Source organism: Nothobranchius furzeri, chromosome 2 (genome assembly GCF_043380555.1).
Source record: "Nothobranchius furzeri strain GRZ-AD chromosome 2, NfurGRZ-RIMD1, whole genome shotgun sequence".
Lineage (NCBI taxonomy): Eukaryota > Metazoa > Chordata > Actinopteri > Cyprinodontiformes > Nothobranchiidae > Nothobranchius > Nothobranchius furzeri.
The window spans coordinates 88,233,546-88,252,595 of record NC_091742.1 but is presented as its reverse complement, the minus strand read 5'-3'; the positions used below and the strand labels follow the sequence as shown (position 1 = coordinate 88,252,595).

At 43.5% G+C, this 19,050-nt stretch overlaps 1 protein-coding gene across 2 annotated transcripts in view; it reads left to right on the top strand.

Annotated features, from left to right (window-relative positions):
• LOC107373135 (NACHT, LRR and PYD domains-containing protein 12) overlaps window positions 1-19,050 on the top strand; it is a 40,196-nt gene that overhangs the window by 11,044 nt on the left and 10,102 nt on the right. Inside the window, exons 8-11 of one of the 2 annotated variants that reach the window (XM_070548127.1) lie at window positions 2,997-3,170; window positions 6,376-6,549; window positions 10,189-10,362; window positions 17,686-17,856. In XM_070548127.1, the coding sequence (XP_070404228.1) occupies window positions 2,997-3,170; window positions 6,376-6,549; window positions 10,189-10,362; window positions 17,686-17,856 (693 nt within the window). The remainder of the gene's footprint in view (window positions 1-2,996; window positions 3,171-6,375; window positions 6,550-10,188; window positions 10,363-17,685; window positions 17,857-19,050) is intronic. The other variant, XM_070548128.1, reaches the window with a different exon arrangement.

Genomic DNA, 19,050 nt, shown 5'->3' with positions numbered 1-19,050 from the left:
TGATAGAACATCCACCACCACGGACTCGAGCAATAGGTCCATATGCTTGTCAACTGGAAACAATGGAAAAAGATTACCATTAGTACAGATATTTATCCATAACCATCACTGTGGGTTTATTATACAGCATATGAACTACATGAGGTGGGATTGGTCTGCAGTAGGGCTGTGTATTTTTGACAGAATTTATTGTAGGAATATTCAATAAACAGTCCAAACTGATACTTAACATATATAACATGAGTTATCTGAACCATAATAGCGAGATTTAAATTTCAATGGTGGAAACAAAACCCAATGCACACTGCTGCCAACTAGCGGTCGACATTTAAAGTGCACCAAAAACAAAGAAAATACACAAATGTTTGCATGTAAATTCTTCCAAAAATTAGATACACTGCTTTTGAAAATGGATGTAATATCTCAGGAAAAAATATCACGATATATTGCCATATCGATATTTTAGAGACACAGTTCGAGAATATCGATACAATATTACTGGGAAAATATATCGCGATATATTGTCATATTGATATTTTCTTACATCCCTTGTCTGCAGTGTACTTTGTGTACACTATGGTGTGTTTTAGCTCACCAGCTGCAGTTGATGCATGTGGCCGTGTAGCACTTCCATTGTATTGCAATGCAGTAATTTTCCATCTAAAAAAGAAAGAATAAATAAATAAAAAATAGCTTTTAGACAAAAATATAGATTTTATGTAAAAATTAATTAAAAGCATGTATTTAACTCATTATTGATTATCTGTCCTGGATAACATTCTTTTGATGGAGAATACAGAACACGTGACAGAAAGCACATTGAATCTGATTTGTCTTGTTCTGACAAACAAATGTCAGATCTGTATACTGGAAAGAAATGTATTATCAAACATACTCACTTAGATAATTATTCAGTCAGAGTTACATCATAAAATCCATTCGTTTCACTGAAAAAGGAGCAGGCAGAACTATGAACTTGTTTAGCCCGTCCAAGTAACATGGAATAAAAAATACATGTATCTGTATGTAAATGTAGTTTAAATGTCTTCCCACAATAGCTCATGTAGATTCTGTATGAGTTATACCATAAAAATCCTGCAGTTCCACTAAAAGAGTATTTACCTGCAAAACAGCCTGTTAGCTCAGCTTTCTGCTGCTTCCTCTGTAGCAAGTTAGCAGTACACAGGTTAGCTCCAGTAGCTGCACAGTCTGATGTTCCACAGGTTCCTGAAAAATTAGCAAACTTATTAACATAAACTGCAATAATTAATTCCATGAAACCAGTAATGAATATGTTAAGATGCATTTTTAATACGTCCCTCTGGAACAGTAGACCATTGTCCTGAGGCAAGCACAATGGCTTGCTTAGCAGCTAGCTAGTGAGCTAGCGTCTGGTTAAAACCAACTTAAAAAGTGGCTTAACTTACAGATTAACTAAGAAAAGATAAAATATATTATCAATACTCACTTTAGATCCTCAGTAGACACCACAGACAGCAGAAATAACCTGTTTGGGGCTCAAAATTAATGTTGTTGACCAGGTGGGAAAAAAAATGTCTTGGAGGCTACATCACTTCCAGGTCACTGAACTGTCTGTCACTCAAGAGAAACCACTGTCCTATGGGAGAGGACTTCTCAGAAGTCCCGCCCACCCGAAAGGGTTGTGTCAGAATTGCAACCAAAAACTCAGGGATTGCAAAGGAGAAAGCCAGACAGTGTAAGTGCAAATCTGGTAGTGAGAGCAAAGCTCTGAGCAGCGAGAACAAAGCTAAGGAAATTGATAACAAAAACACATAGAGGCAAACAGAAAAAGGAAACATCCTTTGTTACTCATTTTAAGAAGTTGATTCAGATCGTAAGTTTTTCCTTTTGAAACATGTTTTTTTCTTTTAGTCAATATTTTTGTTCTGTCAATTTCTAAATTTTTGTTTGACCATCAAAGTGTTTTTCTTGATCATTTTAAGAATCTGATTCAGATCGTAAGTTTTTCTTTTGAAACCAATGTTTTTTCTCTCAATGTCTTAAAATTTGTTTGCTCTCCAAAGTGTTTTTCTTGGTCCTATTGGCACAAATCTAATCCCATAATATGGTTTTTTCTCTCAATGTCTTAAAATTTGTTTGCTCTCCAAAGTGTTTTTCTTGATCCTATTGGCACAAATCTAATCCCATAACCCGTTTTCAAGTTTAACTGTAAAAAGTACACTTTCCTTCTTTGTCCTGGAATGAGGCTTCATCTAATCCTCAGACACAACTATTTAAATGCTGCAAAATCAATTTTCACAATTTTACCAAATTCTAAATGTCTCAAAACAAATAAGTTACATCTGTGGTGTAACGGGTCCAAAATGACCCGGCTGTTGTATGCATCACTTAAAAGCTATGGGTTCCTCTGAGGATCAGTTATGGCCCACATCACCAACACACACACACACACACGCACGCACGCACGCACGCACACACACACACACACACACACAGTGTTGTTTAACATTGTTCATTTAATGGTTAAATAAAAGTTGGTTTTATGGAAACCAACTCCAAAAATGTCACTATTAATAATTTTAAATAGTAAAAAAAAACTGATGAATTGTTTTGGGTAGGTGTACTCTAATATTAGTTTATAACACATTTATAGTTTATTATTACTCGTTCTATAAGAAAAATAAATATATTTAGTGAACTTAAACAGTTTTTGCAATCAAAAACGAGTGTTATATTTTAAAATACTGTGTCTGTGGAGCCAACTAAAAAACAATTCACACACTGGTTCCATTTATATGACTAAGCCAGCAATTAGCTGAAAAACAACATTTGAAGAAAACTGGTGATTTTAAGTCTTTTCAAGCATTTTTAAATCATGGGTCCAAATGGACCCGCTAACACCACAGCTGTAAACAGCTTTCTAACACAATGCAAGGGTTAAATGATTTAGTTCATGTTTCTGTTTTAACCTGCATCCTGTTGGCTTCAGCTCTCTGCTTTTATTCTTTATTCAGGTTGGAGAAATGCAGGTTGTCAGCGATCAGCTGTTCTTCTCTGGGCTCAGCTCTGAAGTCCAACCCGTCCCATCTGACAGAACTGGACCTGAGCTGGAACCACCTGTCTGGTTCTGTAGTGAAGGATCTCTTTGGTTTCCTGGAGAGTCCAGACTGTAGACTGGAGGTTCTGAGGTCAGTTCTCTGCAGCTGTTGGAGGTTTTTCTGTGTTTAACAAACTAAAATCATTCACTGATGCTTCAGAATTTATTTATTTACAAAAACTTTTTTACTCCAAAACTTTAATCTGAATTTTTACTCTTGTTTAGAACTAGCGAGGTAGATTTATGCTACATGTATTAAAATGATCAATAAGATGTGATATTCCATATAGACATGAATTATCAATCTGATCGGTCTTTGAATATTTGATTTAATATTACCTTTAGGTTCTTTGTCTATTCAAGGAACACACACTTCATGTTATTTCGGACAGAGTCAAGAATAAAGGTTATAAAATGAATTTAATTCTATATTTCTAAACTAATGATGACATGACAATGAATGAAATGACTGAATGTAAGCTAGTTGTTGTAGCGTGTTTCAGTACATGAAATGACCCAAAGAAGACTGGTGCACCAGCACAGGTGTTCCCTTTGTCCAGTTTAATGATGACACATCCTTCTGCACTCACCATCCAGCAGGGGGCAGTCACACACTCTTACCTAAATGGGTCAAAGCAACACTTTTTCATTCTGCAACTTAAAATTATTACAAAATTCACACTATATTTATTCTTTATTACCAATAAACACCTCGGGGCACCTCAGGCCTCAGAGTGACTCTGGCTCAGCAGAAAAACCATCACCCTGAAACCCAGAGGGTGTGGGTTCAACTCCAGCTTCAACAGCTTTTGTCAAATCTCCCCCCCCCCCCCCCCACACACACACACACACACAGAAACAAGCATTACAGTTGGACTCTAACAGGTGGAGTGTTAGCTCCAGCTAGAAGGCCAAACCCACCTGCCTTCACCTGGAAACAATGACTGCACAAATAACAGCTTTAAGCAGGCGCAACCATTGTGGCTGGAAATAAATTACCAGGGCTGGTGGGTAAACGATTATTATTAAAACGATCATTCTGATGATTATTTAATCAAATAGTCGACTTTTCTAATGACTGTTTAGACGATTAATCTAGTGATTATTTTTTATTGCACAATTAATAAAAACCAGAAAATCTCAAATAAATTCCTCAAAAAAATTGATCAATTGCATAGGCGTCATTTTAACTGGGGACGCCGGGGACATGTCCCCGGCAAAATTTGTGATTGGCAGCTGTGTCCCCCCCACTTTCAAAAAAGCCTGCTGATGAGGATTTTTGTTTTACCAGCTCAGATCTTATACCGGGGTCGGCAACCTATTCCCATCAAAGAGCCATTATTACCCGTTTCCCACAGTAAAGAAAACACCTCCACACCAGTCTGCTTTCTTTACGTCGCACTCACTCTGTTTGCCTCATCTCCTTCTTCCCCTCCCGCTTCTGACAGCCGATGTCGGGTTTCAAGGAGAGCAGGAGATGGAGGGATGGAAGAGCTCGACTGAATTCATAATTCTACATCTTGACATTAGCTGTACAAAGTCTGAGTTTGATAAAGTGAAGAACAACAATTTGCAGAGGTTTATAACAGGCGCGGCGCCAGGTTTTCATTTTTGGGTGGGCCACGGTAATTTTGGACGGACCTTAATAAGCAGTGACTTAAGTGAAGCAGGCAGGTCGCGCTAGAAAATTTCGTTTAAAAAGACGTCATAAATGTTTTCCCCAGTCATTTTTATTTCTAAAATATGAAGTAAAAACTCACAATTTAATTTTCATTCTTTTGTCATTAATATGTAGTCTACACCTGTGCGTTAAGTGGACCATCTTCCAGTAAAAGCAAAGCATCCAGCCCACCTCTCCAAATGCGTAAAATGTGCATCAGCCGCTAGTTAGCCGCGCCGCGCGCACCATCAGCTCCGTCAGCCCAGACAAGAGCAGAGCAACTAGAGAAAGAATAGAGGATAATTGTGTCTGGATGTGGATGGAGATTACATTTTACAGCAGTCTGATCATCATTTAAATACATAAACCATCACCTGTCTTCTAGTCCATGCTATCAGCATTATTTTAATTGGTGTGTGTGTGTGTGTGTTCCACTTCAAACACTGGTCTAACCAACCAGACCAGCATGTCCAGTAACATATTAATGTTACAATTAAACAGTTTCACTTCATGTAGGCTAGGAACATTTCACCTGCCGTGGCCCGACCGCTTCTGCTCCACATAAACTTTGTGCGTGATCAAATGTCTCTACAGGTGCTTTCTGAGCTGCCTCAGACTGGATGCGTCATGCGTCTCCATATTAGAGACGGGAACAAGCGCTGTTCAGCCAAAGTTTCATAATTTCATAAAAATAACATTTTTCCAAGTGACACATCCCTCAGAGAGACCGGGTTTCCAGACCGCTTCAGTGGGAGGAAATCAACGAACATCCTTGAGTTTATCCGTCAAAAAAAACAGTCAAATGGAAATATCTGTAACCTGCCATTTAACTGTTTTGTCTTCTTGTGAAGATTGTTGCAAAGAGAAACAACTAAACTTGATTAACCCCAGAGCCACGCGCACTGCACTGTACGTCGTGACTGTAAATGAGGGGGAAACGATTTAATCGGATCCTTTTCTCTTCAACATGGTTTAATGTAAAGTTTCATTCAGTACAAACTTAAGTTACACCAATCTAACGAGACAGAGCCTGGATTTGTATTCTGAACAGTTTAAACAATAATCAATTGAGACTTTGCAAAGTGGAGAGAGATCAAAGATACACACTAGTCGATAGTCAGTTCGCTCTCTCGTCCGGCTGACGCCTTCAGAAAGGTTTTATTAAAGCACACAATAAAATATAAATGCACACACATCGTTCACAGACTCTCAGACAGAAGAAAACATTCCCAGGAGCTTGTTTAAATCAACAATCCACAAACACGTCGTAGTCTGGACTTTCTCAAGGGAGTTCTAAGATCCGGCACCACTTCCTGGTATCAGGCCGAGGTCGAAACCTTCCTGTTGGAACTACAAAGTAAAAATAAAATGAGGATGAAACTTCGTTTAAAAAACACCCGATGTTACACAGTCAAAATCATTTCAATACTGTTTTTATCCAACAAAGGACACTAAATAATCTATTTACATTTAAAAGTTATAAAACTTTTACTGAATAAAATATTAAACATCAGTTCATCATGTTTTTGTTTCTGACATGATGAAATAATTTTGTTTATTTCAATGATTTAGTTCATGTTTCTGTTTTAACCTGCATCCTGTTGGCTTCAGCTCTCTGCTTTTATTCTTTATTCAGGTTGGGGTTCTGCAGCTTGTCAGAGATCAGCTGTTCTTCTCTGGTCTCAGCTCTGAAGTCCAACCCGTCCCATCTGACAGAACTGGACCTGAGCTGGAACCACCTGTCTGGTTCTGTAGTGAAGGATCTCTGTGGTTTCCTGGAGAGTCCAGACTGTAGACTGGAGGTTCTGAGGTCAGTTCTCTGCAGCTGTTGGAGGATTTTCTGTGTTTAACAAACTAAAATCATTCACTGATGCTTCAGAATTTATTTATTTATCATTCATGTGACAGGGTGAGTGTCGCTGTGTCCTGATTGGTCATGCGTCCTGGCTACTTAGCCGAGGGGATGTCCCTTTGGCTGACTGGTTAGCTCGTGTGACTCTCACTCAGGAGTCTCGGGGTTGAACCCCTTGTTTCTCCACCTTGCCACATTTATTTTATTAATCAATCAATCAGATTTATTTATAAAGCACTTTTCAAACAAAGTGCTTTACAAAATGACCCCAGACTCCCACAACAGGTTAAAAACATTAACAGACATATGCAAACACACACACACACACACACACACACACACACACACACACACACACACACACACACACACACACAGGAAAAATTATACTGAGTCTAGATGAGCCAAGTAAAGTAAGGCAAGGAAACGCCATCAGAGGAGCCCTCTGCCCCGGCAGCATCAGGTCTTCCACACTAAGTCAGGGCGCTCAGTGGAGGGGGAGCATAGACCCTGTTGGGTTAAAGCTGAGTAAATGGAGGTCTAATTGGTCCACCACCACTGAGAACTACATCTCCCAGAATGCACCAACAAAAAGGCGACTGATTGCTGATAAAAAAAACACCTATGCAGGATGGTGGCTCTCAGTCCTCAGTCAAACAGGAACAGCACAGCAAGCTCTACTCAAGAGTTGACTCTAAAGACGCCAATGGTTAGTAAATATTTTGTTTATGATATGAAGTTGTTTAGGTTGACCACTAAAGTCATGTTGTTTGAGTTTGATTGAATACAGGTGTTTTCAAGCATGTAGACATTAGATTTGTCATTGTTACACTTGATGCTTTAATATCCCTTTTTCAAATGATTGAAAACTTGATTTATTGATTGAATTTTAGTGATTCAGTCATGTTTTAATTTATTCATTTACACTTTTAGTGTAGGAAGACTTAGTTTAGAAAGTTCTTTGTTTATTGTAGTTTATATAAATTATGTGATATTTAACACTTGTCTCTGTTTTTTGAAGGTTATCAACCTGATAATCACTGAACTGAAATAATAAAGATTGTTGGAAAGTGAAGGAGTTGTCCCAAAGTGTCCCTTTGGAGTTAAACTACTGTGGAGCTTGACAGACCCCCACCTCCACTTAAACACTACCCATAGAGCGCCCAGGAAGCAACAGTCGACCACCGCTCCCGGGGCAGAGGGCCCCTACAGAGGAAACACTGGATTAAAATGAGTAAAAAAATATAATAAAAGAGCTCATATAAGGGACAAAAGTTAGAAAACAAGTAATAAATAAAATCATATAGACAGTAAAATAATATTAAATGAAAACAATGCTAAAATATAATCATAGAAAAACATGCAAAGCAAGCAATAAAATATAATCATGTAAAACGAGAAATAAAACTGTAGTAAATATTTAGATAAAAGCTAACCTAAAAAGATGGGTCTTGAGCCTGGACTTAAAAACATGAACGTTCTCTGCGGCCCTGAGGTCCTCTGGCAGCTTGTTCCAGAGGCGAGGGCCATAACACTGGAAGGACGCCTCGCGTTGAGTGTGTGTCCTGACTTTAGGGATGACCAGGAGACGCCTGCCAGAGGAGCGCAGAGGCCATGAGGGTTCATATGGTAAAAACCGTTCTGAGAGATAAGAAGGCCCAAGACCATTAAGACACTTGAAAACCATTAGAAGAACCCTAAAATTGATCCTGAAACATACAGGGAGCCAATGCAATGATTGTAAAACTGGTGTAATGTGCTCCCGCCTCCTGGTCTTCATCAGGACACGTGCTGCCGAATTTTGTAGAAATTGTAAGCCTGAGATGCTCTTTTTAGGAAGACCAGAAAGCAGGGCATTACAGTAGTCTATCCTGGTGATAAAAGCATGCATCAGCATCTCCGTATTGGCCCGAGAGAGAATGGGGCGGACTCTGGCAATATTCTTTAGATGATAAAAACTTATTTTGGGGATATTTTAAATGTGTGGGATAAAGTCAGATCAGAGTCAAGAGTCACACCCAGGCTCTTCACTTGTTCAGATGGACTAAAAGACAGAGATTGTAATTTTGGTAAAAGCTTCTCTCTCTGGGCCTCAGGACCAATGACTAAAACTTCAGTTTTGTCCTGATTGAGCTGGAGAAAGTTCTCTGCCATCCAGGATTCAATGTCTAAAATACAGTTAAAAAGTGCATCCATTGGCCGAGAGTCATCCAGAGACACGGAGATGTACAACTGTGTATCATCAGCATAACTGTGAAAGTTAACCCCGTGTCTCCTGATGACTCCGCCAAGAGGGAGCATATAAAGATTAAAAAGCACTGGGCCTAAAATTGAACCCTGGGGCACACCACATGTAATCCCATGGACCCTAGAGGAACAGGTATCCAAACTCACCATGAAAGTCCTGTCTGTGAGGTAGGATGTGAACCATCTATGCACAGCACCAGAGAGGCCGATCTGTTTTAAACGAGTTAAAAGAACAGTGTGGTCTACTATATCGAAGGCAGCACTTAGATCCTGTAGAACCAACACAGTCACCTTCCGTTTATCATAATTCAATCTAACATCATTTAAAATCTTCAGAAGGGCTGTCTCGGTGCTGTGGTTCACCCTAAAACCAGACAGAAAATTCTCTAGGACATTATTAGTGTTTATAAAATCATTTAATTGATTTAAAACAAACTTTTCTAAAATTTTGCTTAAAAATGGTAAGTTAGATATCGGTCGATAATTGTTTAATTCATTAAAATCTAAATTGCTCTTCTTCAACAGGGGTCTCACCACCGCTCCTTTAAAGGCAGCAGGAAAGACCCCCGTCTGAAGGGAGCAATTCATCATGGTTAAAATCTCATCACTAAAAGATCCATAGAATTGTTTAAAAAACGAAGTTGGAATTGGGTCCAGAACCCATGTGGTGGGTCTCACTGAGGAGAAAACTTTATCAAGAGTCTGAGCGTCTACCAGGACAAAGCTGTCCAGTGTTTCCTCTGGTATAGACACACATTCAGATTTATCTAAGACCTTATTACTTATGGAGGATAAAATATTCCTTCTGATGGTGTCTACCTTCCCTCTGAATTGGGCTGCAAACTCCTCACAGAGAGCATTTGAGGGGGTTTTCTGAAGTGAATTGGATGTACGGTTTAAAATGTTGTTTATGGTGGAAAAAAAGTATTCTGGGATTGTGTTTATTGTCTAGGATGAGTTTGGAAAGGTATGCATTTCTCAAATTTCTCACTGCGTTATTATATGATTTAAGTAGCTCTGTATATATTTGATGATTTATAGTTGTTTTGTTCTTTCTCCATCTCCGCCCTCTTCATTTAAAACCTTTAAGCAAAACTTGTATTATTTTTCAGAACTTTCTCAGTTTTTCTAAAGTTTTACATAAATTAATTGTAGAACAAAAACAAGTTTTTTTCCTGGTACTTTGATCCCTTAAACAACTTTTACTGAATAAAATATTAAACATCAGTTCATCAAGTTTTTGTTTCTGACATGATGAAATAATTTTGTTTATTTCAATGATTTAGTTCATGTTTCTGTTTTAACCTGCATCCTGTTGGCTTCAGCTCTCTGCTTTTATTCTTTATTCAGGTTGGAGAAATGCAGCTTGTCAGAGATCAGCTGTTCTTCTCTGGGCTCAGCTCTGAAGTCCAACCCGTCCCATCTGACAGAACTGGACCTGAGCTGGAACCACCTGTCTGGTTCTGTAGTGAAGGATCTCTGTGGTTTCCTGGAGAGTCCAGACTGTAGACTGGAGGTTCTCAGGTCAGTTCTCTGCAGCTGTTGGAGGTTTTTCTGTGTTTAACAAACTAAAATCATTCACTGATGCTTCAGAATTTATTTATTTACAAAAACTTTTTTTCTCCAAAACTTTACTCTGAACTTTTATTTTTTCAGAACTTTTCAGTTTTTCCAAAAGTTAAAACAAAAGTTTTTAGAAGAAAAACAAGTTTCTGTTTCTGCTTGTTTAAACGTTTCAGCGTTTTGGTCCTTTCACCTACTGATGCAGGTTCAGTGAGGAATGGAAGTTTCTGAAGTCTTTACTGTACCTTAAGCCGGGCGTACACTGTGCGACTTTTTCACTCGCAGCACTCAGCTTCAGCTCAAACTGTACGACTTCCTCGCAGAGCAGATCTCACGAGTCATGTGCTCACACTGTACGACCCAGTTCTCGTATGCGACCTGACTGCTCACACTGTACGTCTGGTAGCAACACGTCGGCCCTAAAAATATGCTAAAAATAGCAGTTTTTACTCAACACGTCAGACTTTTTTGTCTTGTCTTGCCTGTTGTCCTTCGGGAGTGCTGCAGGAGGACACACAGGGATTTATGGGGGTTGGATGAGGAAAACGAAATAAAGACAGTAAATCTGTGTTTTGTGATCAGTTTAATTTGACATGAACACGACAAACACGCTTTCTTGACAATCTTTGTGAGTAAAAAAAACGTGTAGAAACAAAAACGAACAGCGTGTGTTATTAGGGAAATAGCGAGCGACCGGCGCTGATGCAGGATTGCGCGCGCATGCGCCGTGAGCGGTTCTGATACTTTTTGGGTCGCAGCTGCTCGCAGCGCCGCTTCAACAGTGCGATACCCTCACGAGGGACGAGCGAAATATTAAACACACCAGAGTGCGACCTCACGACTGCTGATCGGCGGCTGGTCACGTGGTGTTAATCGCCTCTCGTAACCCCCTGTACACTACACGACCGCTCGGCGTAAAACTCGCCCCGATGTCGTGGCTTCTCGCACGACTGGAAAATCGGCTCAAAAAAGTGGAAAAAGTCGCACAGTGTACGCCCGGCTTAATGGAGTCAGACATGGTGGAGTCTGTCTCCTGAACCTTGATGATGTGTCTGATGCACTGAATGATCGCTAGACTGGATGCTTGGTGAACCACCTCCTTGTAAATGATTGAATGTCTGCAGGTGATCTAGTGCTCTGGTGTCCCTACAGTGCTGGCATGCAGCAGCTGCTCAGGGTCTTCTCTATGGTGAACAGTGTGACCTCATGTTGAACCCTGCAGCTAACGAGGACCAGAAGATGAACTTTCCATCTTTTATTTAATGAAACAAGTCCTGGATGTGATGAGAAACGTCACATATGTGGGTCCATTCTAACTGCACTTAGACACCGAGGGCTGTGGGTGCAAGTGGAGTGGGGTGGTGCGGTGGCATCAGCTGGCATAGGCCAGACAATGCCCGCTCACCGCAGCCATGGAATACACCTCATGAACACACAACACTATATTGGAGCAGGAGGAGGGAGACTAGGGGTCTTAGCACACCTCTGTTGTTGCTTGGCTTCCTGGGGCTGGAGGCTAGGAGGGAGATCTGGCAGTCTGGTTGGGGTCAATCAATCAATCAGTCAATCAAAGCTTTATTTATAAAGCGCCTTCCGCAACCCTGTCAGGAAGCCCAAAGCGCTGAACATTGTACAGTTGTATGTAAATATATTGAATAAATCAACAATAAAAGAAATTCAAATTACAAAATACAAAATGGAAATTACAAGATAGATGAAACATTCTGGTAAAGGACAAATGTGTGAAACACAATTGGATTGAGTGGATGGATTGAGTGTACCAATGAAAACTGTGGAATGGATTCAACATAAAAGAGGGCCATAATCAAACATGTTCTGGAAACGCCAAGCGGAGGAGGTGTGTTTTTAGGTGATTCTTAAAGACTGGCAGAGAAGGGGACAGCCTAACTGAGGGTGGCAACTGGTTCCAGAGTGACGGTGCTAGGACTGAGAAAGCCCGGGCCCCACGGGTACGACACCTAGACCGAGGGACAGCGAGCAGGCCTTGTTCAGAGGAGCGCAGAGCGCGTGATGGGGAGTGTCTTTTCAGGAGTGTGGCCAGATAGGGGGGAGCACCACCCTGGAAGAAATGATAAACAAAGACGAGTATTTTGAATTGTGAGCGATAGCAAACCGGAAGCCAGTGCAGGGAGGCCAGAACCGGACTGATGTGGTCCCGTTTCCTGGTCCCAGTCAGGAACCTGGCAGCGCTGTTCTGCACAACCTGTAGGCGACGCAGTGTTGACTGACACAACCCTGCATATAGAGAGTTGCAGTAGTCAAGCCGAGAAATAACAAAGGCATGCAGTACCCGCTCCAGGTGGGCTCTCGACAGCATAGGCTTGATTTTAGCAAGGCGTCTCAGGTGAAAGAAACTGGACCGGATCACAGAATTTATGTGAGCATCAAATTTAAGTCCTACATCAAGTTTCACCCCCAAACTGGTAACAACTGGTTTTGAGTATGGAGAAAGAGGGCCAAGATCAGCATAACGATCCACATTCCTGCTGTTGGGGTGAAAAACAATGAGCTCTGTCTTTCCCTCATTCAGATGTAGATAGTTGGACATTAGCCAAGACTTTACCTCATTAACACAGGAGACAAAGGACTGAATAGAGTGACCTTTCTCCTGACACAACGGAGAGTAAATCTGGCAATCGTCAGCATACAGATGGAATGATAGGCCATGTTTACGAAAGATTGACCCCAGAGGTAGCAGATAAATGGCAAACAAAAGTGGACCAAGGATCGACCCCTGCGGGATCCCCCAGCGGAGCCCCTCCCAAGAAGAAAAAACATCACCCAGTTTAACACAGAATGACCTGTTTTGGAGATACGATCTAAACCAATCCAGAGCTGACCCTTTGATCCCAACCCATCGTTCCAAGCGATCGAGTAGAATCGCGTGGTCAACTGTGTCGAAGGCTGCTGTCAGGTCTAACAACAGAAGCAGCACAGATGTTCCCTGATCTAGTGATAGATAGATGTCATTTAGGACCCTCAGTAGAGCTGACTCTGTGCTATGGCCAGACCTGAACCCTGATTGGAAAACCTCAAACAGATCAGAGTCAACTAAATGTGAGACCAGCTGCTGATAAACGACTTTCTAAAGCAGTTTAGATGTAAAGGGCAGGGTAGAGATAGGCCTGTAATTTGCGATCACAGAGACATCAGCACCAGGTTTCTTCAGGGTCGGCCGAATAACTGCTGCTTTCAAAGCAGCTGGAACAACACCTGTGCTGAGGCTCCCATTGATAATCTGACCAAGTGAAGGGGCAAGGCACGGAAAGGCAGCCTTCCAGAGACGAGGCGGCAGAACGTCAAGTGGAGAGCCAGATGGCTTCTGCCTCGCAACTAGCTTACTCAGCTCAGAATAAGAAACGGTATTGAGGGAGCTCAGGGTGGGTGGTGATGGATGAACTGGAACAGGGTCAACAGAGTTACCGGAAATGACTGCTCCAATGCCCGACACTTTATCAACAAAGAATTTGTGAAAAGCTTCAGAGTTTCCAGCAGCTGTAGGAGACATGGAGCTAGGCTCCTGATACACCAGAACAGAGTTTAGTGTTTTGTAGAGAATCTTAGGATTATTGGAGTTTGTCTCAATGATGTCTGCAAAATAGGCCATTCTGGCGGCCTTCACTGCATCCTGATAAGCAACCAGAGATGCTCTGAACAACTCACGCGAGACCTGTAGGCCATCCTTTTTCCACTTTCTCTCCGAGGATCTACACGCCCGCCTGCAAGCCCGTGTGACATCAGAGAGCCATGGCTCCCTCCTAGGTCGAGACTTGCACAGTTTGAGAGGGGCAACCACGTCCAAGACCTGATTACAAAGTACATCAAAGTGTTGTGAATAGTGATCAATGTTAGATGGATCTGGGTTAAAGGTCTCTAACCTTACAGACATCCAGTCCACAAACTTTGAAATAGTTTCTGCATCCAGGGCTCTGAACCTAGTAGCGGGAGCTTCACACACAGGGACAGGACATGGCAACGTAACATCACAGAGTATTGGAGAGTGGTCAGAGAACACCGGAGGCAAAGTCACAAGGTTCATGACGGGCAGACCATAAGAGATAACCAGGTCCAGGATGTGACCCCTGGCATGAGTTGGGGACGATACCCATTGAGTTAGATTGAATGAATCTAGCAAATTAAAAAAACCTTTAGCAAGCACATTATCAGGACAGCAGATATGGATGTTAAAATCACCAAAAAATAGGACATAGTCATATTTTAGGATGCAGTCTGCCACAAGGAAAGCTGGATTTAAAAACAACAACCAGCCCTCCACCTCTGCCCCGTGGTCTGGGGATATTAAAACACGAGCAGCCAGGTGGTATGAGCTCGAGTAGGGAACTTGTGTCACCAAACGGGATCCATGACTCACAGATGCAGAGAAAACCCAGGTCATGCTGAATAAAAAAGTCACGAAGAATAAAAGTTTTGTTCAGCACAGACCTGGCATTGACCAAACCAAACCGGGTCTGCGGCGGGGCTGCAGCACCAAGATCGCGCACGGACCCAGTCCCCTCTAACTCTGTGCCCGTAACCGAGCGCAGATTCTCCCAGCAAACCCCAGTCTGGCGTGATCTTCGAGCCGATCGGCCGTGGCGCGGTGCCGGTTCACCCTCAGAGCCGGCCGAGTTCCCTGAGCAGGGCGCCGAGTAATCCAGGAGACATCTCGGAACCATCGGGTCAGAAGCTGGGCCGGATCGGGCCAGCCGCTTGTTCAGGGATCCAGGCCGACGTCTCACGCGCCGGCTACCTCTCTTTCCTCGTCTTCTCCGATGCTTCCTTCTCGAGCTGGGGCGGACAGAGGGCCGACACATCACGGCTTGGGTGGAGAGAGCATGCGGGCAGTTCAACCAGCAGCATCGTCCGTGAGGTTCATGGCTCACACAGCCCGGTTCCCAGCGCGCGCTGCCGGCGACATCAACGGAAGGACGAAGCCTCAGCAGCGCAGCTCGATCATATGTCAGCAGAGGATCCACACCATTCAAAAAAGGGATCAGCGACAAGAAAAGTGCATAAAAGCCAATAAAACGCCAATAAAATCCAATAAAAAGCAAGGTATCAGTGCGTAAAGAGGACGAGCAGCTCGCAGCGTGACCGTGCGCAAGCGCCATCTTACTTTAGACTCTGGGGTGGTAGATTGCTGTGCTCAGCGTTGGGTGGGGGAGCCTGCTCATCAGCACCCCAGCAGAAAGGGTCAAACTCTGGGAACCGGTGATGGTTGTACCCAATGTGCAGCAGTACCGGGACCAGAGTGAATAGGGTGTGTATGGGGAGCATGAGTGGGTGTCCGGCGTGCATTTTTGTAAGTCTTGGGTTGTATGTGTATGTGTGAGCATGAGGGAGGGAGTGTGTGACGGTGTTTGTGTATGACTGTATATGTCAGGTGGGGCCTTTGACTCCTCCCTTCTCCTGGAACTTCTTTTGATGATATAGATCTACGTCTCCCCTCCCCCTGCCACACCTGGTGTGGGGTGTGGTGCCTTGGTCTGCCTGAGTGTTCGTGGCTCCTGGGTCTGGGGATTTAAGATCTTTGGCGCCTGCCTGATCAATCCTGGTGGCTGCCTGGTGGGGTCTGGGTCCCTGGGCTCTGCTGGGTCCCCGGCGGGGGTGGTCGCTGGTTGCCGGGCTCGGCCGGCTAGGGGGTGGGAGGCTGCGGGCGGGCCTGTGGGCTTGCCGCTGATATCTCCAGGGGCTCTGCCGGCTGCTGGTTGTGGCCCCCCGGGGCGATCCTCTGTGCCTCTCAAGGGGGGCGGGGGCCTTTCTGGTTGCAGTCTCCTTGGGGTTCCTGTGTTCTGGGGCAGCGCCTGGATCTCTGGGACTTGGAGCTCCCCCCGTCTCCTAGGCATCTTTGGGGGGCAGATCTGTGGTCCCTCACACTCTCTATTGGACGCTCCTATAGAGAACCCTTAAGCCGGGCGTACACTGTGCGACTTTTTCACTTTTTTGAGCCGATTTTCCAGTCGTGCGAGAATCCACGACATCGGGGCGAGTTTTACGCCGAGCAGTCGTGTAGTGTACAGGGGGTTACGAGAGGCGATTAACACCACGTGACCAGCTGCCGATCAGCAGTCGTGAGGTCGCACGGATTTCTGGTGTGTTTAATATTTCGCTCGTCCCTCGTGAGGGTATCGCACTGTTGAAGCAGCGCTGCGAGCAGCTGCGAGCAGCTACGATCCAAAAAGTATCAGAACCGCTCACGGCGCATGCGCGCGCAATCCTGCATCAACGCTGGTCGCTCGCTATTTCCCTAATAACACACGTTGTTCGTTTTTGTTTCTACACGTTTTTTTTTACTCACAAAGATTGTCAAGAAAGCGTGTTTGTCGTGTTCATGTCAAATTAAACTGATCACAAAACACAGATTTACTGTCTTTATTTCATTTTCCTCATCCAACCCCCATAAATCCCTGTGTGTCCTCCTGCAGCACTCCCGAAGGACAACAGGCAAGACAAGACAAAAAAGTCTGACGTGTTGAGTAAAAACTGCTATTTTTAGCACATTTTTAGGGCCGACGTGTTGCTACCAGACGTACAGTGCGAGCAGTCAGATCGCATGCGAGAACTGGGTCGTACAGTGTGAGCACATGACTCGTGAGATCTGCTCTGCGAGGAAGTCGTACAGTTTGAGCTGAAGCTGAACGCTGCGAGTGAAAAAGTCGCACAGTGTACGCCCGGCATTACATAAACAAGCGCGTGTACACACACAGGTGCTCACATGGTGCTCTCATAAGTATGGACTTGGGCACGTTCAACACATGTCTTAAGGCTGTTGTTGCCACTAAATGCACTATGATTTATTATCGTGTGATTGTTCAGTTAAACAATGTTGATTTTATATTTCACCATCAGGTTGACGCAGTGATAGCTTGCTCCTGATGTATTGTTGTGTGTCCCAGTTTTTTTCTTCTATGTTGTCTCTTTGTGCAGGTCTAGAAGCAGGCTCTTGTTAATTATTGTTTATTTTTGTGGAACCCCCACCCCCTTCCCCCCACCTTTTGTATTTTCCTTTCTCTTTCACCTCTGTCTCCGTGTCTGGTCAGAATTACAAAGCATTCAAAAACAACAACAATAAAGTTTTAAGTATCAGGCGTGACATTAAAAGCAGACGATTTGATGCTCCACCTGAGAGTAAATCTGTAAGGCTTGTTACCAGCATTCAGACATTAATTCTGTTTGCTTCACAGCCAGACAGGACACGGTAAAAAAAAAAAAAAAAACCTGCATCCTGTTGGCTTCAGCTCTCTGCTTTTATTCTTTATTCAGGTTGGAGAAATGCAGCTTGTCAGAGATCAGCTGTTCTCTGGGCTCAGCTCTGAAGTCCAACCCGTCCCATCTGACAGAACTGGACCTGAGCTGGAATGGCCTGAAAGCTCCAGATGTTAAACAGCTGCTGGGTCTTGTGGAGAGTCCAGACTACAAGCTGCAGACTCTGAGGTCAGTATCTGGGTGGAGTGAGTCCAGGCTGCTGTCAGCAGGACTGGACTAAACCCAGTTAGCATCAAAGCAAAGATCCAGTGCTTCCAGTAAAGCTGCAGCTTCCCAGTGGCTGCGAGAGGAGAATTGTGACAGGCTTCATGACTGGACACCAAGGAGCATATCAGAAGAGCCAGAAGCTTATTGTGCTGGTTGCTTCCACATGTCTAGAGACAGTGGTCCTCATCCATCAGATCTGATCTCAGACTGCTGGTTGTCTCGTTTCTACAGGAAACAGCTGATCACTGATCTGTGACACAGATCTGAGATCAGCTGTTTCCTGTAGAAACGAGACAACCAGCAGTCTGAGATCAGATCTGAGATCAGTCTGACTGTAGTCTATAAATGACTGGCTCTGGTTTCGTACAGCAGGCTTCCATTTAGGAACCATGTGGTCTTTCTACAGAGCAGAACCTCTGCTGAAGTCCACTCAGCACATCTGTCCAGCTGTCCTCCTGTCATTAGTCTGATCCAGATGTATTCACGGACAGTCTCCATGTCTCTGACTCAGAAGCAGATTAGTTAATGTGTTTAGATGTAGCAGCAGTAAAGCATCACTACATGTTTGTGTAGTAATGAAGCCTTCAGGACTCTCAGCTGTTTGTTTCCTCTGGAGTCACACCTGCAGAGGAAACACACCTCTAGAGGTAACACACCAGTAGAGGTAACACACCTGCTGAGGTAACACACCTGCTGAGGTAACACACCAGTAGAGGTAACACACCAGTAGAGGTAACACACCAGTAGAGGTAACACACCTCTAGAGGTAACACACCTCTAGAGGTAACACACCTCTAGAGGTAACACACCTCTAGAGGTAACACACCTGCAGAGGTAACACACCTGCAGAGGTAACACACCTGCAGAGGTAACACACCTGCAGAGGTAACACACCTGCAGAGGTAACACACCTGCAGAGGTAACACACCAGTAGAGGTAACACACCAGTAGAGGTAACACACCAGTAGAGGTAACACACCAGTAGAGGTAACACACCAGTAGAGGTAACACACCAGTAGAGGTAACTCACCTGCAGAGGTAACACACCAGTAGAGGTAACTCACCTGCAGAGGTAACACACCTGCAGAGGTAACACCAGTAGAGGTAACACACCTGCTGAGGTAACACACCAGTAGAGGTAACACACCAGTAGAG